Below are 24,640 nucleotides of genomic sequence, written 5' to 3' on the forward strand. Positions count from 1 at the left end.
AACACGGGGTGCTCCAGCCTCCATTCCCTCCTCCAGCCTCGGCACTGGGACCAGTTCTCTGCTCACCAGCTCAGCTCCCCGGGCTGCAGCTGGGCACAGCAGGGAAGCAGCTCCTGCTCACCTGCAGCTCCCAGATCCCACAGAAACTGTTCCCACTCTGTGCTGTGGGAAAAGAAATGTGATTTTATTCCAGAAATGTACAGACAAAGTAGCTGCCTCTAAACTGACACTCATCACTCCCCCTCCCAGCCCCTGCTCCCTCCCACCCTTTAACAACTTCTTTTCCTGCACAATTTAAAGGTGAAATTCCCTGAGTAGTGAATTTATTGCAGTCCCAGACTGGGCCTGTTCATCAAGAGCAGGAGAGTTTCCTTTTGAAAGGAGATGGATGAAAACTGGAACCTTCAAACAATCTCTTGCTCTTTTGCAATATTTTTTAAAAGAAATCTATCCCTGCAGGAGTTTCAGTCAGAGTTTAGAGCCGAGAGAAAGGCTGCAGTTTCCCAGCTGTAATGGCTTTCCTTGCTCCTGGTAGGGCAGGAGAAAATGGGAAAGGAGAGATTAAATAGGGAGGGGGACACAGAACCAGATCTAACTTGTTCACCCCTTCACAATAAGGCCAGAATCAAATCCCTCCTTCACCAGCACACAAAATGAGAATTGAACAAAAAGGCCATTGGTTGGCCCTGGTTGTATTTTATGGGGGTTCCTAGGTTTGGGGTTTTCATTTGAGTTCAGCTCTAAACAGCTTTCACTTTCCATTTCCCTTCTGACTCAACAATTAATCATTCACCTCTACCTGGCTCCAAAATCCTGGAACTTTGGGGCAAACTGAGCTTAAAAACAGCAAATGGGGGAAAAAAAAATCACTGAGCAATTTAAGCTCAGTGCAGGTTTGGGGACTGCTCACGCCAGTGTTTGTGTTTGCACAGAATAACTTCTGAGTTATGGACCAAGGGGAAATTCCCAGGCTGCCTCTGTCATCACAGGATGGAGCTGCCCCTGATTTTGGAGGGGAAGAGCAGCAAAAAAAATGAGTCTGAAGCAAATCAGCAGTGAGTGAACCACAAAATATCATTTCAAAGGGACAGAGAATCCCCATTTTGCAGGGTGTGCTCTTGGGCTGCTGATGGGAGGTCCTGTGGCAGGAATGGCTGAGCAGGAAAATCCACCCTCCAAAAGCAGGAACAGTGGTGCTGCTCGGAGAAAAACAGCTGCAGAGGTTTTGGAAGGCACTGAAGCCTCTTTGGAAGGGAGCACCTGGAAGGAACATGCTCAGGGAACACCTGGATACAGCACTGTTCTCCAAGCCTAAAAGGAAAAAAAAAACAGACCCTTTCCTAGAGGGAAAAAAAAAAAAAAAAAATTATTATTATTATTAACCCCAGTGTCTCCTCCTCACACGTTTGTGCCAGCTCAGTCCTCACACCTCTGGGAGCATTTCATGGTGATTTAATGCCTCCCTAAAAATGGCATCTGAGCATTCCAGTGCTGCTCAGGATAATAAATTTTCCTCACATTTCCTGGACAAGAAGGTTCAAATATCTGTGCAGGTGCCTTCCAGAGGCTGCTTTTAGGGAGAGGATCCATCAAGTGTTCAGTCTGTCCATGGCTGAGGTGCAGTTTGCTCTTGGGAACAGGAACCATTCCAGAGGGATTTGGACTTTGCACAGAGCAAAGCTGAGATTTGCCAAACCAGGCAGTGAGAAGGAGGCTGTGATCACACCCTCGAAGCTGCTGCTGTTTATCAAATCACACTCAGGCTAAATTAACACACTAAACTCTCAGAGGTCACCAATGAAATCAGTGGGATGGAGATCAGCTTCAGAGAGAGCCTAAAGCCAGGCACACCTGGGGCTTTAATTAATCTCCACTCCAAGGATTACTGGACTAAAATGAAAACCAGAATTAGCCTCACGTGGGTCCTCTGTGAAACAAATGCCCAGGAAAGCAGCACCTTACATTTATGTCCCTGCTGAGCACAGCCCCTGCCCACAGCAGCTCCCAAAAACGGGGTTCTCAGGATCCCAGAAATGCCCACAGCCTGGCTTTGCTCAGGATCCTCCAAGCAGAGGGAAGATGGGATCAGGGTCTGCTCTGAAATGTCCTGGTTTTGTTGTGCAGAGTTCTCCAAGCCCAGGGAGAATGAGGATCCCACCAGACACTGATCCTTTGGTAGGAACACAACTCTCCCCTGGCTCGTGGGTCTGGCCAGGGCTGCAATGAGATCCCAAACCTCCCAGCCTTTTCCTCTTCTTTGGGAGTAGCAAAGGCAGAACACGCTGAACAGCAATGGAGAGCAGAGATTTCTCGTTCGCTGGGGTAAAAGCAGGGCTGGAGTTTTGTGCACTTAATTAAAAGATTAATTGGCTGCTCCAGCCTTTCTCTAAGGTGCCAGCTCTGGCACTGGGGGCAATCACAAGGGGATTATGCAAATGTCGATCCTGGGGGTGACCACGTGGAAAAACCGACCCCAGATCATGTTTGCTCTTTGGAGATTACCGGTACAGCACAAAGAGGTTTAGTGTGAGGACTTTGCAGGGGAACCTGCGGGGTTGAACACCCACAAACCTGGTCACCCTACAAATACAGTGCATGGAGCAGCACACACCCCGAAGGACACAGAACCCCCCAGGAATTAAACTCAGCAGCACTTTGGAGACTTGAAACCTGCAGATTTCCAAAAGAATTTCAGCATCCAAAATTAAATGCATATATATTTATGGCCCTATTTTAAATCCTCTCAAGGCCTGGCCTTCTGTTCCTGTGAGAAGATGCAGCAAGCCTAAAACATCTCACTGTTTTCCCAAGCGTTTTCTGCCTTCTCCCATCCCTTCCTCCTCCTTGTCCCCCTCCCACTGCTCCCACTCCCTTTTATCTGAGCACAAGTGCTGGAGCTGATGTTTCCTCTCGCTCCCCAGCTCAGGGGAGGAGGAGAAAGGGCCCTTTCCACCCAGGTTGAAGCATGAGGGACACCTTTCATCCCAATGTTTTCACATCAAAAAGATGCAAATGCAGAGAGAGGAGCTGCATTCTTCCCTAATGCAATTAAAATGGAAGAGGCAATTTGAAAGGCTGCGGGGAGATTTACAAGAAAGCTGAAGGCAAAAGGGAAGAAAGCAAGCCTGAAACTATGTTTAAAAAATCAATATATATTTAGGGTTACATAAATGAAGGGAGTCATTCAACAGTGGGAAGAGCACGGTGATGGGAGGAGACACAAAGACAGAACCCAAGGCTCTCCTGCTGTGAAAGAGATTTTTTCTCTCAGCTCCCAAGGAGGGTTTGTGGTTTCAGGGCAGTCACCTTTCCCTTGGAAGCTGCTTTTGTGCTCCTTTGAGAGCAGGGCTGTTCCTTTTCCCCAGGGCTTGGTTTGTTGTCCTGATCAGCCCCATCAGGAAGTGTGGGTTATCCCGGGGTCAGGATGTGCCATCAGCTTCCCTTTGGAGCTGCAGCTGCTCGCTGGGATTCCTGCCCTTCATCCTTCCAATAAACCTGAAATTCCCAGACATTCACTGAGCTCAGCCACGCTGACTGAAATCAAAACCAGACTTCTCCAACTACATAAAAGCCCCAAACCATATCCGGTAAAACTTAAGTCTGCTCTTCCACGCAGTATTTGGATTTTTTAATTTATTTATTTTTAGGAATACAGTGCAAATTGTCATTTCTGTCTTGACTGTAACACTGATAATATCATTATTGCCCTGTCTGGCAATGAAAGGGAGGACTCCCAGGGAAATCAAAAAGCTGTTGATGAACATTCTTATCTCTTTTCAGTAATTCAGTATTTGACAGATGCCAATAACCTGCATTCATCTTGAGACACTGCCTTTTTCTACTGTCATTTCCTTTGTTCCTCTCACACAAATCGCCTCCAACCCTCTCTTACTTTCCACCCTCAAAAACGGTAAAAAACCCTCAAAAATCTATTTCTCTCTGAGGTTTCAAAGGTCAGACTTGGAGAACAAAGGGAAGACAATGCCTGTCCTAAGGATATTACAAATCAAGGAGCAGATTTTGTCTTCCCCATCTTGTACTGAGTTGTACTTTACTTTATAACTTGCTAAAAAGGACAAGGAAACGTGAGCCAGGGAGGAAAGTCCATCCCAACGCAAGGAGGTGCTACACCAAGAGCCTGATCTTGTGTAAATCCCAGAGTAAAACATGATTACTTCATTAAAAGCTTTAAAAATGAAATCAACTTTCAGACATTCTAATGTGCTTTCACAAGAAGTTTATTCTAACAAATTTCCAGATTAAAAAAATCACATTATTTTTGTCAATACTTGAATCTTTGTAATATATTTTAATGGGAATTAAATGTGCCCAGCCCTGAGCTCCTGATTGCAATGTTTGCAGTGCTCAGGCCAAAGCCTCTGAAGGCTTATGACTCACACAAACCCAAGTAAATAATCTCAGCTTTATTTATTCTCTGCTGCTGGAATTCAGCTAAAGCCTGGAAGAGGAAGAGGTCTGGGGGATTTTAATGGGAAGTGCCTCCTGAGGATGTGCTGCTCCTTGTGTTTGTGGGGTTCCCAGATGGAAGAAGGAATGATGAATCTGACTCCATGCTCTCAGAATTTATTATTTTATGATACTATACTACATTAAAGAGTACTGTACTAAATTATACTAAAGAACACAGAAAGGATACAGGCAGAAGGCTCAAAGGATAATAATGAAAACTCGAGACTCCTTCCAGAGCCCTGACTCAGGTTGACCATGATTGGTCATTAAGTCAAAGCAATTCACAGCAGAATCCAATGGAACAATCACCTGTGGGTAAACAATCTCCAAACACATTCCACATGTGAGCACAACACAGGAGAAGCAAATGAGATAAGAATTTGTTTTCATTTTTCTCTGAGGCTTCTCAACTTCCCAGGAGAAAATCCTGGGCCAAGGGATTTTTCAGAGAATGTGACTGCCCATGCTGCCAGCGAGATTCCAGAGGATGGGATGGGAGCTGATCCTCCCAAGGCCTGAACCTCACTGTGTTCCTCTGCTCTGGAGAGGAGCACAGCCCCTCTGCTTCCCTGCCAGGCTGCACTGTGCCAGGGGCAGCTCCCCCAGCCCTGGTGCCACCCCCCTCCCATGCCCACAGGAAGGAGCCTCTCCCTGGAGCTCCCTGGGCACTGCTCCTGCCTGTGCCCACACCAGGCCAGGCCTCCAGCCATGTATGGCACTTTTTGGGGTGTCTCACCTTTGCTCTCCAGTCTGGGTCCCCAACCCATCCCTGAGCAGCAGCAAGGAACATTCCTGGCCCACAGGAGCAGAGGTGGCACTGCTGTGACACCCATGGGAGCAGAGGTGGCACTGCTGTGTCACCCACAGGGGCAGTGCTGGCACTGCTGTGTCACCCACAGGAGCAGAGGTGGCACTGCTGTGTCACCCATAGGGGCAGTGCTGGCACTGCTGTGTCACCCACAGGAGCAGAGGTGGCACTGCTGTGACACCCATAGGGGCAGTGCTGGCACTGCTGTGTCACCCACAGGGGCAGTACCAGCACTGCTGTCACCCACAGGGGCAGTGCTGGCACTGCTGTGTCACCCACAGGGGCAGTGCCGGCACTGCTGTGTCACCCACGGGAGCAGAGGTGGCACTGCTGTGTCACCCACAGGGGCAGTGCTGGCACTGCTGTGTCACCCATGGGAGCAGTGCTGGCACTGCTGTGTCACCCACGGGAGCAGAGGTGGCACTGCTGTGTCACCCACGGGAGCAGAGGTGGCACTGCTGTGTCACCCACAGGGGCAGTGCTGGCACTGCTGTGTCACCCACGGGAGCAGAGGTGGCACTGCTGTGTCACCCACGGGAGCAGAGGTGGCACTGCTGTGACACCCACAGGGGCAGTGCTGGCACTGCTGTGACACCCACAGGGGCAGTGCTGGCACTGCTGTGTCACCCACAGGGGCAGTGCTGGCACTGCTGTGTCACCCACAGGGGCAGTGCTGGCACTGCTGTCACCCACAGGGGCAGTGCTGGCACTGCTGTCACCCCAGGTTTGGTCAGTGTCACTCCGAGGTCACAGCTCAGGCAGCAGCAGAGCCCTCGGGGGCTGTTCCCGTTTCCTTCCCCAAATGCAGCCGGGCCCAAGCAGAGCTTTGCAGCTTTGGGATTGAAAAGCTTTCCTGGTTTGGTTTGGGATTTCCTGCACTGGCGGGGCAGTCACAAACATCAGCCTGCCCCTCCTGGAGCAGCACAGAGGCAGCTGCAGCTGACTTTTTGCTTTTGTTCTCTCCTCCCCAGGAACCCGGGAGCTGTGGGCACAGATGAGATGAGACCCAGGCCGAGGCAAGTATGACAAGATCAGATTTCCCTGGTGCTGAGACATACCCCCCTCTGGACTTCCCTGGGCAGGTGGGCACTTGGCTGCTCCATAAATCAGAGAGGCATTTCTCAGCTCCTCAAGTGCTTTTATTGCAGTTCCTTTCTTCAGGCTGCTTGAGAGAGATGTTGAACACAGGGCCAAGGAGCACTGAAATGTTCTGTTGTCACCCCTCCTGATGCATGGCTTGCCAGCAGTGTCCCTGGTAGACATTCATCAAAGATGGGCCACTGGGTGCCTCCTGTGAAATGAGCTTTCCATCAGCTCTCCCTCAGCAGAGTCTGAGTTCTGAACTTCCGTGAAAATCCCCATTTCTGACTCTGTGAACATATTGTTCCAAACTGGCAGGAACTGTTATTTACATCTTTTAGCACCAACAGAATGCTGAGCTATATAAACAGTGGTTATTACTAATCAGAATGTGCTGTTAATTAGGCAAAGAGACCCTCAGTTCTCAGTGAGCCTGAGTGGGATGAACTGTATTTCTATAAAGAGGATGAACTTAATCCTATCAAGCACAGCATCTCCAAACAATGATGCTCCAAGATCTCTGAAACCTAATTTTGGCCTCCAAGCATTTGGGAGGAGGGTGGAGGGGGTTTGGAGCAAGCTGTTGTTTGAAATAAATAGCCCTGAACGTACTTACAGCTCCTCAGAGGAAAATATCCCGAGGCAAATCCTCCTGTCCCGACTGGAAGCAGGAATGCGGAGCAGCCTTGTTCCTCAGGTTGAACTCCAAAATGGGATTTGGATCAGGGAGGGAATGGGGAGGGCAGAGCAGCTTTGGGCTTCAGAACTGCTCAGATGAGTGAATTTTTTAGGATTTGTCACACACAGCTCCTATCAAAGGCAAATGACTTAAAAGTCTTTGAAATTCCACCAGAACTGTGGAAGGGTGGGGGGTTAAATTCAGTTTACAGCTCAGTGCCTGTAGGGGAGCTCTCCTCTCCACTAATCGGGGTGGTTTTTCACCCAGGACCTTTCTCCTGATCCCAGATTTGCAATCAGTGAGGAAACCTCCTCAGTCCCACGATAACTAAAACCCCAGAGGATTAAAACCCCAGATTCCAGCCCAGTGCAAGAGCAGATACATAGAAGAAGGGAAATGAAACCCCTTCATTAATGTGAGAACTCCCATTTGCCACTGATTTTGTTACTGTGGGTAATGCACAAAACAGGCCTTTGATTTCCCTCTCTTCTGGGAATATTTTGGGAAGAAAAAAAATCTTCCACTGAAACAATTCCTCTGATAGGAAGTTACACTTGTTGCAGCACTGGTTTTGCTTTCAGCCCCAGGACAAGCTCTGCCACCATTGGAAAACTGATTGGATTTTCTCCAATTATCTCTTGCAGAAAACAAGGAATCCCAAACTGGCAGCTGGCTGAGCCTTCCCTGCCCCTTGATGAGGAAAGCAGCACATTCCTGACCCAAATCAGGGATAAAGCTGGGATATAAAGCTGGGATAAAGCTGACCCACCTGGGATAAAGCTGACCTGTGCTGGAGGCTTTGTGGCTCAGGCTGCAGCTCCTGCTCTCCCTGGCTGCACACCCTGCTGCTGAGCCTCCCCCATGCCTGCAGCACCCAAAGCTGGCTCCTGGATGTGACAGGGCACTCCTAGATCTGCTTCTCCAGGATCCTGAGAGCAGCTCCTGAGTCCCAATGAGGCCCAAGTGGAGAGAGGCTCCTGGAGCTGCACTTTTGGCCTCAGCAGAGTATGAGAGCTTTGCTGCTGTGAACTCCACCAGGGACACGGAGAGCGAGCAGCTGCAGGGCTCCCTCTCGTCCACCATCGCCCTCATCGTGGTGCTGGTCATCATCTTCTCCCTGGTCATGACATCCCTCATCACCTACTGCTTCCACAAGTGGAAACTCAGAGGGAAAAGACTGCAGAAAGCACAAGAGGAGTATCAGAGAGACCAAGAAAAGAGCATTTGCCAAAGCACACCTGGACTTGTTTCATAAAAAGAGAAAACCAGGATCCACCATGAAGGACTCCTGAATTACCTGAAAAGGAAGAGAACTGCAAATTTGGAATTTCCAAGCAAATACATCCTTGTTTTATCTCATTTCTAAGAGTTGATAGCAGTTTGGAGATTTCCTACAGCTTTATTATACATATATATATATATATTTATACATTTAGTCTCATTTGTGCAAAGTAAAACCAATGCAATGATGTATTTTTAATCTCTTCTGTCATTTTAATCCTCGCTGGGCAAACTGGCAGTGCCTGTGAGGGTGGGTAGGCCCTGGCACAGGGTGCCCAGAGCAGCTGTGGCTGCCCCTGGATCCCTGGAGGTGCCCAAGGCCAGGCTGGAGCAGCCTGGGACAGTGGGAGGTGTCCCAGCCATGGCAGGCAGGGCTGGAATGGGATGAGTTTTTAGCTCCATTCCAACCCTAACCACAATTTTCTGTAAATTTTTTCACAATTTCCAGTAAATTTCAATCTGTTGCTCTCACTCTTTCACAAAGCCCCTGGAAGGTGAAGAGGCAGCTGCTCCAAACCAGGGGAGCTGAGCTGAGCTGGTCCCAGCAGGGCTGGAGGTGCTGGAGTGAGGGGCTCCCAGCTGGTGCTGCCAGGCTGCTCCCCCAGAGCTGCTCCTGGGCCCAGAGTGACATTTCAGTGCTTCCTTCACACCAGGGCTGTGCTGAGAGCTGCTCGTGGCATTCCCACAAGTGGATTAAGGACATCCAGTGTTCATGGAACTCCAATTCCTAAGGGAAGAGACAGCCTAAACCCCTTTTTTTTTTAAATTAGCCATCAAATCCTTTCTAACCCACCCATACCACGGAGTGTTTCTATTTCCATAGCCTGCCCTGTGATGTCACAGAGCAATGACAGATTTCTTGTGAGTAGCACATCTAAGTAATCTTTTCTAACCAAGTGATGTATGTAATATTAATAAATGTCATTGTTTTATAAAGTAGAAACCATGTGAAGTTGCCACCAGCCCCCTGCTCAAGTCTACAGCTTGCTTGCAATTACCAGTACTGCTGTATGTATTTTTAAACAAGCTATAATACTGTGATGATGCTGTAAACTTACCTCTGTAGGAAAAAATGTTCTATTTCAAAATGTCAGGATGAAGAATGTAAATGTTCTGAAAGTGCTATCAACAACAACAACAGCAAAAAAAGAATTTTCACAGAATATTCTAAAGGATTCTGTTACATGCTACAAATCTATTTTACAAGGGTATTTATGGATCATACAGCCTAGTCTGTGAGAACAGTACTATTTTATTACAGAATAAATAAATGAATAAATAAGCAGTGAATATCCATGCCCAGAAGTTGGAAAATGTTTGGGTTTTTTTTAAGTACCCTGATGAATTCTTTGGGTAATCTGGAATATGGAGGACCCTGACAGAAGGAATCCACTCCCCCTCATCTCCCATCCACATCCTGGTGTTGTCAGTGCTGCCAAAGATCTTCAAAATCAGTTGTGGAGGAAAAAAAAAAAGGCACAAATAGTTGCATGAAAACAATGCAAATGTGGTGTTGATAGGATTAATATCTGTGGATAGGATTAATGTCTGTTTTGCCATCATTTAAAGGCAGAGCAGGCAGGAAAGCAGCCCCGGGGCAGGCAGGGCTGATCTGCACACACCCAGTGCCTCCCTCAGGGGCACAATCAAAAGTCACTCTCTGGAAATCACATCCAGTGGTAATAAAATCACAGCTTGAGGAATGCAAGGAGATTGGAAAACGCTTGAAGAATGCAGAGCTGGGAGGCTGGGAGCACTGCAGCCCTTGCTGGAGGTTATGTGGATGGTTTGAAGTGCACTCAGCCCAGGGTTTACTGAGAGCTGGGTGCTGGGGCAGCCCCAGATCCCAGGGAAACACAGCCCTTGTCCTTGGTGCCACCACCTGGAAACTTCTGCCAAGTTCCCAATAGGAATAAATGAGCTCAGCTCCTTTTCTTGGAACCTCACCAAACTGGCTGTGGTAAAAAATAGTATTAAAAAACCACCCGAGTCGCACCACACCCCAACCCCATGAGGGGAATTTCTGAGGAGGCACTGAGGGACCCCAGGGCAGCCTGGAGCATTGCAGACATTCCTGTAACTTCAGAAAAATGGTTCCAGATTAATGGAAGGAGGCCACAAAGGTGCTCTGAGGGCTGGAGCCCCTCTCCCACGAGGAAAACCTGAGCTTTGGGAGTGTTCAGCTGGAGAAGGGAAGGCTCCAGGAACGTTCCTGTGCCTGAAGGGGGCCTGCAGGAATGATGGGGCACAGCTCTGAGCAGGCCCTGTGCAGGAGGGCTGGTTTAGACCAGATACAAGAAGGTTTTTACACTGAGGGTGGGCAGGCCCTGCAACAGAATTCCCAGAGAAGCTGTGGCTGCCTCTGGATCCCCGAAAGTGTCCAAAGCCAGGTCGGATCACCCTGGAATAGTGGGAGGTGTCCCTGCCATGGCAGGGGGGTTGGTGGCCTTTGGAAGGTCTCTCCCAACTCAAACTCTTCTATGATCCTACACTGGACCAGTGGGACCACAAAGGATCTCCTCAGCAGCAGGAAATCCAAATTCAAATAGCCCAGAATGGTTTGGGTTGGAAAGGACCTTAAATCTCATCCAGTGCCACCCCTGCCATGGGCAGGGGCACCTTCCACCAGAACAGGTCCCTTGGGAATGTTCAGCTTTGTTGCCAGCTCCTATCCAGGGAGTTAATGCCACTAAAACTTCATTCCCACTTAGAGCTTGGGTAGCAGCCTGCTGGGACTGAGATGGAAGTTTTTCCTAGAGATACAAATTCCCAGAGCAGGAGAGATGGCTGGAAAAGAGACAGGGAATGAGGGAGCCTAGAGTGCAGGGTGGTTTTTATAAAGCTAGAGCAAATGAAAGGGAAAGTTACAGTGCTGCAGTCCATGGGAAATTGATTTTAATGATAATATGAGGAATGTAAGTTTCTCCAAAGGGTCAGTTATAAAATCCAACACCCCAGAAGTGGATATCAGCACACAGAGAGCATCAAACAACTGAGATGGGAGAAACCTTCTCTGTTAGCACAGAGCTCAGAGCAATGAACCCCACCACACCAGCAATCATCCAGAAGATGAAATCATCAGTTCTGGGTGCCATGAAAGCCACAAAGGCAAAGCTGCAGAGCACTTTGAAGAGGCAGATTGATTTGTTTCACAGCCACAGCTGCTTTTCCCAAGGAATCCCTCTTGAGCCACCCTGCTCCTTTCACGCCCCAGCAAGCACAAACCAGGCAGCAGATGAGCCAATATGCCTTGACCAGAGTTTTGAGGTTTCTTTGGATCAAAAGAAAAATCTTCTGCTGAAGGGAAGAGCTCCTGGAAGGGGAGAAAGGAGGATACATCACTCACCCTCTTTCCCACATCCTCCCTGGCAGAGTTTTGGATCTCCAGCCTCAAAAAGTGCAGGATTAGAAAATAAATTATTTAGGGGATCAGATCATTCATGCCATGGCATATCTCTAAGAGCTGCTAAAGAAAACACTCAGATCTCAGAGTCACTGCTGATAAAAGAATGAAACAACTGTAGTGAGCAGTAGGAAAATGCATCCAACAGCCATCAGCAAAATCTGCTTTGATTTTCCTGAGGAGTTACCTGAGTTCTATTTGTAACATTTATGCAAACAAACAAGAGCTGTGCAGGCACTGTGTGTGAGCAGGCTGCTGTTCCACAGACAAATACTGTCAGACATATAACCCAAATAACTCACAGCTCAGCATTTACAGAAAGGCTGACAGCAGCTGCAAAGAAATTTCAGTAGCTCTGAAAAGCTTCTATGTTCTGAAAAATGAAATATCAACATGTGCATGGAAATCACTTTGTGTGGGTCTGCGAGGGCTGAAATCTGTGCTACAAAATGACATTTTCAAAGGATTCAGTTCCTGATCACCTCCTGTACACCTGACAGCCCTTCCAAGGCTCCACCTGAAGTTCTGGGTGCCTCTCCCAGTGTCTGCAGAGACTTCCAGAGGCTCAAAGAACCAGGGAGTGCAGAGCAAAACAAGTAAGGAACAGAGGTGGGGCATCCAGGAAGAGAGTGGAAGGCAGGAGATGTAAGGGATTTAAACATTTCCAAGGATCCCAGAGCAACAGGAAGGAACAAGCAGAGTTCATTCATTATCCAGGTGCCCTGCAGGGACAATTCAAAAGGGGATGCTTTCGGGGGAGTATTTTTGATGGACTGTTAAAGCTGTTTGCAAGGACAAGCAGCACTGAGTAACTCAGGGCTGGGCTGGGCTCCCACCTGCTGCTTGACCTACTCAGGATCCACTCCCAGGGAAATCACTCTGAGCAGATTTTTAAGCAGCAGAAAGCAGAACTTTGCTAACACTTCGGTTTATACCCCAGCATTTCCCTCCAGGTTATCCAGTGGTTTGTGGGAAGTGAGAACAAGAGGCTAAACAGCCCTCAAGGACTCTGATAAACAATCCAGAGCACGAGGAGGGAAACAACCCCATGAAGTACAAACCCCACTACAGCAGTGAGGGCTCTTGTCCCAAAAAGGGGGAAGAAAATGCAACAGGGGGATTTAATTCTCTCTGCTTTGGCACAAAAATACAGTGTAGGTCCATAGAGAGGGATATCCCTCCAAGATTTCCACAGAGATGGGAATGCAGAGAAGTCAGGAAATGGGAGGCTGAGGAGAGTCAGGCCATGGCTGGAGCAGGGGGCTGAGCCCCTGCTGTCAGCTTTGACCACCAAGGGCTGCAGAGGTGGCCACAGAGCAGCACCAGGCTTTGGAGGCCACAGTGAGGATGACTTCACTGTCTAACCCAAAGATTCCCAGCACAATTCCATTTTATTTGGATGTGTACTGAACCCCAGATCCAGTCTTTGAACAACAGTAACTTCGTCATCTTGAAAAACAACAAATTCCAAAGTATTTTCTTGCAATTCTTCTCCCAGTTTTCATCTGTTGCTCGTTTTTCTCTATCCTATATAGATTCCATGATTAATTTATTATCATTTCTCATCCCACTGGCATCCCCAGTCCTGCTGATTAATTTCTGTTACAACCTCATTAATTCCCTTCTATAAATACTGCATTTCATTTTACTGCTTTTTATAGTTAACTTTGCTTTTTGTCTTCCACCTGGGGCTCTCACTTTCAATTTACCATGAGGCAGTGGGCAGAGCCTGCACTGAGATGCAGTAATTACACCTCCCTGCCCTGGCAAACAGAATCATTTATTTTCCTTATGGATGGAAGCAGCTGGGAGCTGCTCTGCAATCCCACAGCAATCCTACAAAAAACAATACTTCTGCCTTGCCAGATTAATAATGGAAACTGTTGGCTTCTGGAATTTGAGAAACCTATGGAGATGGATTACAATATAGAGCAGCATTTGCATTGAGGAAGGAGGGAGGGTTGACTCACACCCCAGCCAGGCAGATCTGGTTCCACCTGCAGGAATATTAAAGCAGCACCCAATCCATCACTGCCAGAGCAGCTCAGATCCAAAATCACTGGAATTCTGGAGCTGACTGCCCACAGGAGGCTCTCCCAGTTCTTCACCCACTGGAGTTATGGTTCATTCAGTCTTTCCACTCCTGACCCTTCAGCCTTTGCCACAAATCCCCGGGACCCTCTGAAGGTTTGGGAAAGCTTCTGAGTGCTTCACCTAGAAGTGTGAGCATGTCCTGAAACAGAAAGCAAACAAATCCTGCCATTTCTCATGGCCTGTAGCACACACCCAGCCCCTCAAGCCCAGCCAGGTGGGCAGCACTCATCCACACAGTTTGGTGGGTTTGGAAGGATTCTGTTTAAAAACTCTGGCCCAAAAGGCAGGATTATTCCCTAAGGAGGGACAGGGAAAAGCAGCTGGCCTTGCAGGGAAGCAGGGGGGAAAAGTGGGAAAAAGTGAAGCCTCACCTGAGGCTGAAGCTCTCAAATCTTAGGTAGGGAGTGAGGAAGAGTCAAAATTCTGGAGAGCGGAATTACATTAGGGAAGAAAGGAATGTGTGGTACAGCACAAACTCCCAGCCTGCTCACCAGCATGGGAAGAGACCTGGGAGCTGCAGGAAGGCTCCTGCCTTCAGCCTGCCCCCTCCCAAGGAGGGAGAGAAGAGCTCTTCCTTCAGGAGGATCCTCCTGAAGAACAGCCACAGGAGGCCCAGGGAATTCTGCACAATTCACTGCTCCCCCAGCTGCTCCACAGGCACTTCCTACCAAAAAAGCTTCCACCTCTGGGACACTGGCACAGAGACAGGAATTCCAAGAAGTATCCCAGAAAAAATCCCAGTATTCCAGAAAAATCTCAGCCTCCATCACACACTGCAGTGTCCTACTGCAAGGTTCCCATGGCAGAGGAAGAGCAAGGAAGCCCAGGATGGGCAGTTACCTCCTATCACAGCATTTGATTTACCATTTCAGCTTGGACAGCCCAGCAGAAAACAAACTGGGGAGACACAATCAAAAGGAACCCAAAACCATTCCAGGACATCCTGGGAATGACCTTCAGCTGCCACAAATCAGGCAGCTTAAAGGACTTGAGGAAAATGTTGGTCCCAAGCATTTTATTAATGAAATGGACCCAAATTCTATTTTGGTTTGCACTGATCTCACTGCCATAAATCAGGGAGAAGGTGAATTATAGATTTTTTCATTACCTATAAAATGTAGCATGAATTTTTTTCAACAATATTTGCTTACCCTGGAGTAAAACTGTTCTTCCAATTTCTCTTGGATTAAAGCACCTTCCAGCTGAGTCTTTTTTTGCCTGAGAAAGGCAACCTTGGCCAGCTCTGCTTCCTTCTGCTGGCAGTCAGGACAGGTTGAAACCTCGTGGATTTCAGCTTCTGTCACCTGGAAGAGGAAACTTTGATGCCATGAGCAATGTCTGGTCTGGCAACTTTGAGAACAATCAATAAAAATACACTAAAGACAAAAATTGGCTTTTTAGGCAGTGGGAAAATAATTCAGAGTCACAATTCCATCATCTATAACTGCTCCTATGCTGGCTGTGTGCAAGGCCTTAAGCAACAACCAGAGAGGTTATGGTTATAAATTATATTTATACATTTTATAAATCAATAAAGAGGCAAATAAACTCTGGAGCCCTTAGTTCAAACATGCAGCTCCGAGCCAGAATCCAACCCAGACTCTGCAGCTCTGTCTGTAAGATAATCAGTGCTGCTCAGTGAGTCCTGGGTCAGTTTATCCACCATGAAATCTTAAGCTTATTTAACAGCATTACACAAATCCCAGGGTTTGTGCTTTTATGAAATATCAATGGTTTTATCTGATCTAATTGACTCAGATTCCATCTGGCTTCATAAACACATTCAATTGCTACAAAGACAGAGGAATCAACCCAAGGAAGTCCCATCCCAGGCCTCTCTGACCCCTTTTCCCTGACTGCTCTGGATAAAAATGTTGTTGTGTGGAGCTACAAACAGAACCAAGCAGAAGAGCAGATGAAGTTACTTCTTACAGGGAATGTATTCCTACAATAGGAGACAAAAAAAGAGGGAAAAAAAATTCCACTAACTTTGCAAGGTGGGTTAACATTAACAGAAATTAAAAAAGCAGATGGCTGAAATGTCAAAATTGTTTTAAAAGACAGGAAGCCTGAAATAATTATCACAGCAGAACTGACTTTAAAGTGTTGTTTTTAGATGCAGGCTGAGGGAAGGAGCTGGGGCATAAAACCCATTCTGTGGTGGGAAAAAACCACTGGGCTGGTGACAAAAAGAAGGGAGTTGAATAGGATAAAATGAGACAGAGGCTTCTTAAGCAGGGACTGAGGTCAGCAAGATTTTATTGGAACTGCTTTTATCAATATTATGTAATACCTGAGAAAGCTGAGAGCACAGGGAGGTTTTGTCTTTGGAATTCTTCTAATCCTGGAGTCCCAAAGACTTCACAACAAATAATAAGCAGAATAATTTGATAAATAATTGGGGAAAACACAATCAGAGAAAAAGGCTTTTTCCTTCAGCTGGTCTAGGGCTTCTTGTAAAATAAATGATGACCCCAGCCTTGCTCAATCACACAAATCAGGACTTTATCAGCAGACAATATTTTTATGGTGATTATTTGCTACCAACAGTTCTACAGTGATGTCTAAGAAATGAGAAGTATAAATCTTGAGTTGTCAAGCCAAAACCTCTTCCAGGGGCCTGAGCATCAGTAAGGTCTGCCTGACTTGATCCTGTTATTATGGCTTTTTTCTGCAGTGGTTCTCCAGAATTTAGGGGGAATCTCCCTTTGTCTCCCCAGTACCTGTTTGACAGCCTCCCTGGTGTTTTCCAGCAGGATCCTGTTCATCAGCTGGGCAGGAACAGCACAGGACTCTCCTGTCTCAGTCTGCCTTGCTGGGCCTCCCCAGTGCAGCTTCCTGGCCTTCCCAGCCTGCCCCTGCTGCATCCTGCTGATCCTCCTGCTGCAGAAAGAGCTGAGAGCACCCAGCTCTCCCTGGGAGAACTCAGCAGCTCCTGCCAGGCAGAAATCAACAGGACAAGGGCATCAGTGGCTGTGCCAGGGAAAGAGGAAATCAACAGGACAAGGGCATCAGTGGCTGTGCCAGGGAAAGAGGAATGGCTGCTCCTCATCTGTGTCACCTCGTGCTGGCCAAGGAGAGCCAAACCCAGGTCAGGCCCTGCCTGCAGCAACACAGAGCACAGTTAAACACAAATGGGATGGCAGCTGCAGGAACCTGCACAAGAAATGGCTCAAAAATCAGAATTTATACAAGTGGGGATGGCAGCTGCAGGAACCTGCACAAGAAATGGCTCAAAAATCAGAATTTATACAAGTGGGGATGGGAGCTGCAGGAACCTGCACAAGAAATGGCTCAAAAATCAGAATTTATACAAGTGGGGATGGCAGCTGCAGGAACCTGCACAAGAAATGGCTCAAAAATCAGAATTTATACAAGTGGGGATGGGAGCTGCAGGAACCTGCACAAGAAATGGCTCAAAAATCAGAATTTACACAAATGGGGATGGCAGCTGCAGGAACTTGCACAATAAATGGCTCAAAAATCAGAATTTAAACACAAATGTGGATGGGTGCTGTAGGAACTTGCATAATAAAAGGTCCTAAAACAGGCTTCAAAATCAGAATTTAAAAACAAATGTGCATGGGAGCTGCAGGAACCTGCACAGTAAATGGCTCTAAAATCAGAATTTAAAGACAAATGGCGATGGGAGCTGTAGGAATTTGCACAATAAATGGCTCTAAAACAGGCTCCAAAATCAGAATTTAAACACAAATGTGCATGGGAGCTGTAGGAACTTGCACAATAAATGGCTCTAAAAGATGCTCCAAAGATGGGAGGAAATAAAAAGACAAAAGGTTAATGGCAGAGGATAAATAGATTAGCAAAGCAAGCAGTTAAATACTATGACATTAAATAAAGTGGCTGTCAATAATACAGATTTAGCACCTCACTACCTGAAACTGCAACTTGCTAATCCCAAATTAATTAATATATCAAGAGAGCTCTTCATCAATAACTCTAAGGAGCAATTTGTAAGAGAAATTAGAGGCAGCGTCCACTAAGTCTGAAAACACCTCCAATAAATTCCACAAACTACAGAAAGGCAATTTTTTTTGGAGGAAATGCAATTAGAAAACACTTCTTATCTAAAGCTTCAACAATCATTTCCTAAATTCTTTATAAGACCTTATTTCAAAAATATCATTCCCTCTTTCATCTTCTCTTATCCTTCCCAGTGGCATGTAAAAATAAATAAAACAGAGATTAGACTTCAGCTGGGTGGGTTAGGATGGATTTACAACTTCATTCAGGGCTTTTGGGGAGATTTTCCAGAGGCTTAGAGCACAATCAGTGCTGCATTTCATGGACAGCAGCACGGGATGGGGCTGCTGAGGGGGAGACACCACAGCTCTCCAGGTTTCCATGGCCAGATTTCCCCCAAAGTCAGGCAGGTGGAGACTCCAAAGTGTGGCCAGTTCAACTCCAAGGATTCACACCCAAATTCCTGCTGGGAGCTTGGATTGTGTCATTTGAACAACCTCTCCACATTCTGTCTTTTCAGGATTAAATTCAACTTCCAGACAGGCACTTGGCATTCCAGTCCCACAACACAAATCCTCAAAATACTGAACAGCTGGAATATAAAACTTCCCCCAAACTCCCTGGGATGTATTTAGTCCTGAGTGCACAGGACACAGTTGTGGAATTCTGCAAAGAAACTGAGCATCTCCTCAGAAATCCAGTGTTTCTAAAGGATAATGGAATCCATAATTAAAACTAAAAGCAGGAATTTTGTGGCTTCATGGACGACATGGAAAAATACACTTAAGTTCAGAACTGAGCATCACAGAGCAATTTACTCCTCCTAAGAAGATGATGCATCAAAATGATTGAAAGGAAAGACAATTTATGGACACAAAAATAAGAATGAGCAACACCTTAAAATGAAATTTAATTTAAAAATAATTCTGGGGGAGCACCATAAATATCTGAGTGGAAACCTCCATTTCAGTCATCAGGTGATTTTCCTTACAAGAATTGTGTAAAAAAAGTGGAAATCATGTGCCACTACTGGGTTTAATCACACTAATAAAATATTCCTGGCAGGTTCATTTATGCTGAACACAGAATGAATAAAAAGATTAAAAAGTTACCATTGTGAGGGGGGAAAAAAACCCAGAACAAAAGCATTTGAGTCAAAGGGAGAAGTAAAACACACCAGGTCCACTGAGCATTTAGTGACAGTTTAATACCAGCCTGAATAACTCACTTAAGGTTCTTCTGACATCCACAAGTGCAATTTTATTAAGAATTGGTTTCTAATAATGCATAAATCCTGTACTGCCACACACCCACCCATCTGCTCATCTGCACCTCCAGAGTTCAGAAGAAACACTGGCAAAGGGAACAAAAATTTTTAAACCTCACTGCATGACTCAGTGCTGGAGTTATTTCTTCATATTAACTCATGCTTAACAGGAAGTTCAGAAAGAATATAAATTAGGGATCAAGGAGTAGAATTTTTCTGAAAGGATCCCAAAAAATGATGAGGAAGGTTTGTCTTTTAACTGAAGTATTTGCACATTCAGGCCTCCCCTAGGTGTGGGAGGTTCACCTGCCCAGGGGATCTCAGCTCCTGCTTTGGGGTTGGGTTTATTCCATGTCTCTCACAGATTCCCTCTTTTTTATGTGTGATCCAGAGCTGCTGCAATGCTCCTTCTCCAGCTGGGGTGGCAGATCTAAGGGCAGTGCACAGAATCCCTGCCAGTGCCAATGACTGCTCCACAAGGACATTTTCCTGATGTTTGTTACTCCAGATCCAGTGTGCCCTCTCTTCACTGCAGAGGAGTAAGGCAGAGCAGGTGACAAGAGCAGCCCAAGTGACAGCAGCACAGCATCAACCCCAGCCCCAGCTCATCACCCAGCAGGAAGGTCACCAAACGTGGAATGTTCAGGCAGCAAAGCCCCACAAAGTGCACAGGGAAGCTGTGATTCCAGCAGCCCAGGAGAGACAAGCTGATCCTCATGTCTGCAGCCCAAACCCTGCTGAGGGGGCTGGAACTCAGGGACCTGTGTAGGTTTTGTAGGTTTTTTCAGTGACCTATGTAGGTTTCAACTCCAGCCTTAAGTGCGACATTAGAAATTCACAAGGAGGGAGTAAAAGAAGAAAATGTTTATGAGTTTCCTTTTCCTTTGATGTCTAATTTTGATTTAATAGGAAAATTGGCAGGCATTTTGTTGTTATTATTCCCTACCAATACTCTATTTTAAAGAAGGTAAAAAGAGGTAACTGTGAAAGGCAATAATCAATAACTGCTCTTCAGTAAGGTTTTACCTCTGCAGCTCCAGATTGCACCTTCATAATGACCTAGATTGATTTTTACAGTTCAGATGAACATGCTGACAGCCTGACCAGCAAAGAACACGAGAAAGACCCCTGCAGGTAACACAGGACTGAGAGAAACAGGCTGAAATGTCAGGCTGTTCATCTCAAATAGGAATTTAAAGTGAGTAAAACTCCTCCAGCACAGTGAATCATCCCAGAGTCACACAACAGCCTGGGGTGGAAGGACCTTGAAGGCCATCCAGTGCCACGCTGGGACACATCCACTGTCCCAGGCTGCTCCAAGCCCTGTCCAACCTGGCCTTGGACACTGCCAGGGATGGGGCAGCTCCAGCTTCTCTGGGCAACCTCAGCCAGGGCATCCCCACCCTCCCAGGGAACAATTACATGAACAGTGCAGAAAAATAAACAGGCAAAGCATTTCATGGAGACACATTAAAAAAGTGAGAGGCAGCTTGTGAGCACAGCACCAGCCAGGGGGTTAAAGAGCCCCCACCTGAATTCTCAGACACAGCCAAGCTGAAGAATTGCCTTTTCCTGAGTACATTTGAAAGAGGACTAACATGGAGCAATCTCTGTGGAACTGAGGATTTACTCTCACGTTGTGATGCATTTGCCTAATAACAGCTCGTGCTTCCACACCGGGGTGCAGGGACAAAGACAACTCTGATGAAAATTCCTCACTTCTCCTGAGGCCAGCGTGTTTTCCTCCTTCCAGCCCACAAAGAAAACCACGAAAAATAAAAATGCCATTCCAGAGTGTTCCTACAGGCAAACTAGAACCTTCTGCTCCCCCCATCACATTTAACCCTATTAGCAGTAAGATGAGAAGGAAAGCCTTGAGGCAATAAAACAAACCCCAATTCAGAGTACCCTGTGTGCTCAGTGCACACGATTCACTGAGCTGAGTGTTCTGAGGGGACTCTCAGTGCAGCAATCCACTTCCAGGTGAGCTCATCTGCTGCATTAAAAAAACATCTCCAAGCTGCTAAAACAATAAAAGAGTTGGGGGCTACCAAGAGCTGAAGGATTAAGTTCAAGAGAAGCATTTCTAGATATCAGAAGATAAAAGTTGCTGTGCTTATTTTATGGTAATATTCTGCAATAAAAAAATGCAGTGCATGGCTAATTATGATTGATTTGGGGCTAGCATGGCTGGGTATGCTATGTTTGCATCAAAGAAAAGCATAAACCATATTCTGTGCTCTTCATATGGATCATTGGAAGCACCAATGTTCCTGAGGCTGCCACAGGGACAAGTGACAGGACCAGCAAAGACAAGCCAGCTCTGCATCCATCAGCTCAAGATAGTGGAACAGGACTTGCTGCTCCAGCCTCAGTGATCACTCTGACTCTCCCTGCCATCAGCATCCACCAGCCAAAGGCACAGCATTCCCTGGTGCAGAACTGCAGGGATCTATCTGCAAGTGGTGCTATGAATAAAATCCTCTGAGTGCAACTTTCAAGGGAAAACCGTGTGGGGATGGAAACATCCTCAACCTTCAGCTGTGGCTCATCCATCCTTCAGTGCCTCTGAACCCACCAGGTCCTCTCCTCTGTCTCCATGGATCAGTCACAGGACTCTGATGTATTTTGGGAAGATTCTTTTGGAGGAGCAGGCCAGGATGAGCTGCTCCACACTCCTGCCTTCCCTGACTGCAGAACAGAGGAATGCAGGAGATGAGTCAGGAGCCCCCAGCACTGACACTGTGGGGAAGGAGCTCTGCTACTCAGACCAGCGTGGAAGTGACCTGAGGTGCTGCTTCTTTAGGACAGATGGGTGCTTTGAGGATGCTGGTGCACAAATCCCACGCCATGAAGGGCCCAGGCAGGAGGATCACTGTCCTACAGTGACCTACAAAACTCCAAGTATGCTCACCTCCCATCAACACGTAGATTGAGGAAGGTTCCCCCCGTCTGCTCCCATTATTTTTTGCTCAGTTACAGCTTTCTTGCTCTTTTTTCTTAATTAAAAATAGCATCTCTGACCCACTTTTTGACAGACTTTAGCAGGGCTTGCATCCCACCATCTGCTCTCACAGTTCCTTGCATAACTGGTACATGGAAATGGATCCTTTCTCCCTCCTTCCCCTTCTCCTCCTCCTCCTCCCTGCACTCCATCATTATTTGGGTAAAGCTGCTCCATTGTTCCTGCCAAAATTGGTGCCCTACTGCCTCCCTCAGCTTGGGAAAGGAACTAAAACAGGGCAAACAAATAATTCAATTATCAACACTGTTGACTGACAAGGGGGAAAACCCGTTTCACACAATAAATTCTGAAGTCATGCTTATTTTGGAGGGAAAATGCCCAAATTTCCTAGTACCTCTACAGCAGGAGAGAAGAAACCTGAATTAAATTAAACAATTAAATGTCAAACATGGGGACATTTCTGAATGCACTTTTCCAGGTTTTGTGGTAATGCATCACCAGAATGTCACTACATGGGGGGAGCATCAAAGCCATGTGTGATATGGGAGACAAAGTGCTCTCCAAGAAAGCATAAAAGAGAAACTTTGCACTTAATTACTTTGCTACTTAAGCCAGGCTAATTAGCCGGCTTAATTTAATAGCCTGTGTATAAAATTTAAGTCAAGTTTACATCTCCTTCCAAAGAAACAGTTACAGGCTCTGCTGAAGTTACCCAACTCACCAGCAGGAGTTCTGATGACAGATTTGTCTGGCCTAATCCCAGTGTCTTTATTTTTCAGATCAGTCCATTTTCCCATGGCATCAATCCATTTTCCTATGGCAGCTCTTTCCACAGCTGCAGGATCCACTGCTTCAAACTCCTCCTCTGCAAGGAAAAAAGGCAACTTTGAACACACATTGTGAGGAAAGCAAAGTGGGAGGCAAATAATCCTCCACTTGAATGTGCCAGTTCTCCCTGCTAGGGAGGAGAAATCCTGAGCCACAGCAGGGTTTACACAGATGAGGCCACAGGTTTCAGCTTCTGCTCTATCCCTCCTCTGCTGCAGCTTTAAGGTCCTACCCAGCCCTCTTCAGCATTTCAAATCATGGAACTATCCCATGGAAAAATTGTTTTATGGCCCAGCTACTTTTCATACATGGTAAAAAGTAGCTTGAAGAATTGTTCTTTAAGGTGCCAACAGAATTTCAGCATCACAAGATTACTAAGGAAGGATTTCCATGGCCAAGTCCTTCCCATGGATCTGGTGGGCACTTTGCACAGCAAGGACACTGTGTGCAGTTTTCACATGTTTATTTTTACTGATTCAAGTCCCCACTGCAGTGACTGAAGCAGTGGAAGGCTGGCCTCAAGCAGGGAGAGCTCTGCATACCTCCAGCACTTTGGCCTGCCAGTGATGATGAGCTTTCCAAAGCCTCTGACACAGCTGTCCCCTCCAAATCCTCTGTGGAACACCAGGATCCAGGTGCTTCACTCTCCTCTTCCTCACTGAAGGACTCAAAGGTGTCTCCTGAATAGTCCAAGGCAGAGCTGCTGTGACTCTGGCTCAACCCCAGCCTCTTCCCATGGCTCCTGGAGCTCTCTGCTGGGGCAGCTGCCATGGGACAGCACTGCAAATAAAAACAAAAACAAAGTCAGTTTCACAGGATTACTCACAGCAACATGGGAGGTACGTTGGGATGTTACAGCCGCATCACACCAGATTTAACCATCACAACAGGTGGGTAAAATCACAACTCAGTCGTGATCAAGCCAAAGCAGGGATTAGAGCAGCACACACTCAGATCCACAGGGGAAATGGACAGTACCAGCTAGCACTGAACATTAGCTGTGAAAGCTGAGCAGCAGTCTTTGCAAATCTGCAGTGGATTACAGTAATACTTGGAAAAAATTCTTCATTAAAAAAATTAAATGCAAATTTCCCCCTTTCTAGTATCTAAAAGGAACTTACAGGAAAGAAAAGGTAAGACTATTTACAGATAGGTAAGACTGTTTAACAGCAGGTAGTGTCAAAACAAGGGGGAATGAGCTGAAATGGAAAGAGAGTATGGTTAGATGAGATAGTGGGAAAAAACCTTCCACTGTCCCAGGCTGCTCCAAGCCCCAGCGTCCAACCCAGCCTTGGGCACTGCCAGGGATCCAGGGGCAGCCCCAGCTGCTCTGGGCACCCTGTGCCAGGGCCTGCCCACCCTCACAGGGAACAGCTCCTAATTCTCAAAACTCCTTCCATCTGGCAGAGGGAAGCCATTCCCTGTATCCTGTCCCTCCAGGCCTTGTCCCCAGTCTCTCTGCAGCTCTCCTGGAGCCCCTTCAGGCCCTGGCAGGGCTCTGAGCTCTCCCTGGAGTTTCTCCTCTCCAGGTGAGCACCCCCAGCTCTCCCAGCCTGGCTCCAGCCCTGCAGCAGCTCCGTGCCCGGCAGCTCCCCCAGCCAGGACCGTGCCCGCCCCTCACGGGCTCCGAGAGCTGCTCTGCCCTTCCCTCGCTGCTCTCGGCCCTCAGGGACCGGCTCTAAGAGCGGCGTTTTCCCCCTCTGGGCCTCAGAACCTCGCTCCTTACCCCGGCCCGGCTCCCCAGCGCGGGAAGGGGCGGCCCCGGCCGCTGAGGGCGGAGC

General features: G+C 47.1%; 1 protein-coding gene across 3 annotated transcripts; it reads right to left on the bottom strand.

Annotated features, from left to right (window-relative positions):
- Nucleotides 1–9,552: 9,552 nt before the first annotated feature.
- Nucleotides 9,553–24,635, bottom strand: C14H8orf48 (chromosome 14 C8orf48 homolog). Of its 3 annotated transcripts, none has more exons than XM_059858934.1 (6): nt 24,586–24,635; nt 23,402–23,639; nt 22,753–22,896; nt 16,539–16,750; nt 14,967–15,119; nt 9,553–13,954 (listed from the first exon to the last, which is right to left on the bottom strand). In XM_059858934.1, exons 2-6 carry the CDS (start codon nt 23,628–23,630, stop codon nt 13,850–13,852), a joined length of 843 nt encoding a protein of 280 aa, XP_059714917.1. In that variant the 5' UTR covers nt 23,631–23,639; nt 24,586–24,635; the 3' UTR covers nt 9,553–13,849. The 3 variants fall into 3 exon arrangements, with proteins under 3 accessions (XP_059714917.1, XP_059714916.1, XP_059714918.1); XM_059858933.1 differs by lacking the exon at nt 24,586–24,635 and adding an exon at nt 24,105–24,289; XM_059858935.1 differs by lacking the exon at nt 24,586–24,635 and adding an exon at nt 23,981–24,096.
- Between the last annotated feature and the right edge of the window lie 5 nt (nt 24,636–24,640).

This window comes from Haemorhous mexicanus, chromosome 14 (assembly GCF_027477595.1).
Source record: "Haemorhous mexicanus isolate bHaeMex1 chromosome 14, bHaeMex1.pri, whole genome shotgun sequence".
Taxonomy (NCBI): domain Eukaryota; kingdom Metazoa; phylum Chordata; class Aves; order Passeriformes; family Fringillidae; genus Haemorhous; species Haemorhous mexicanus.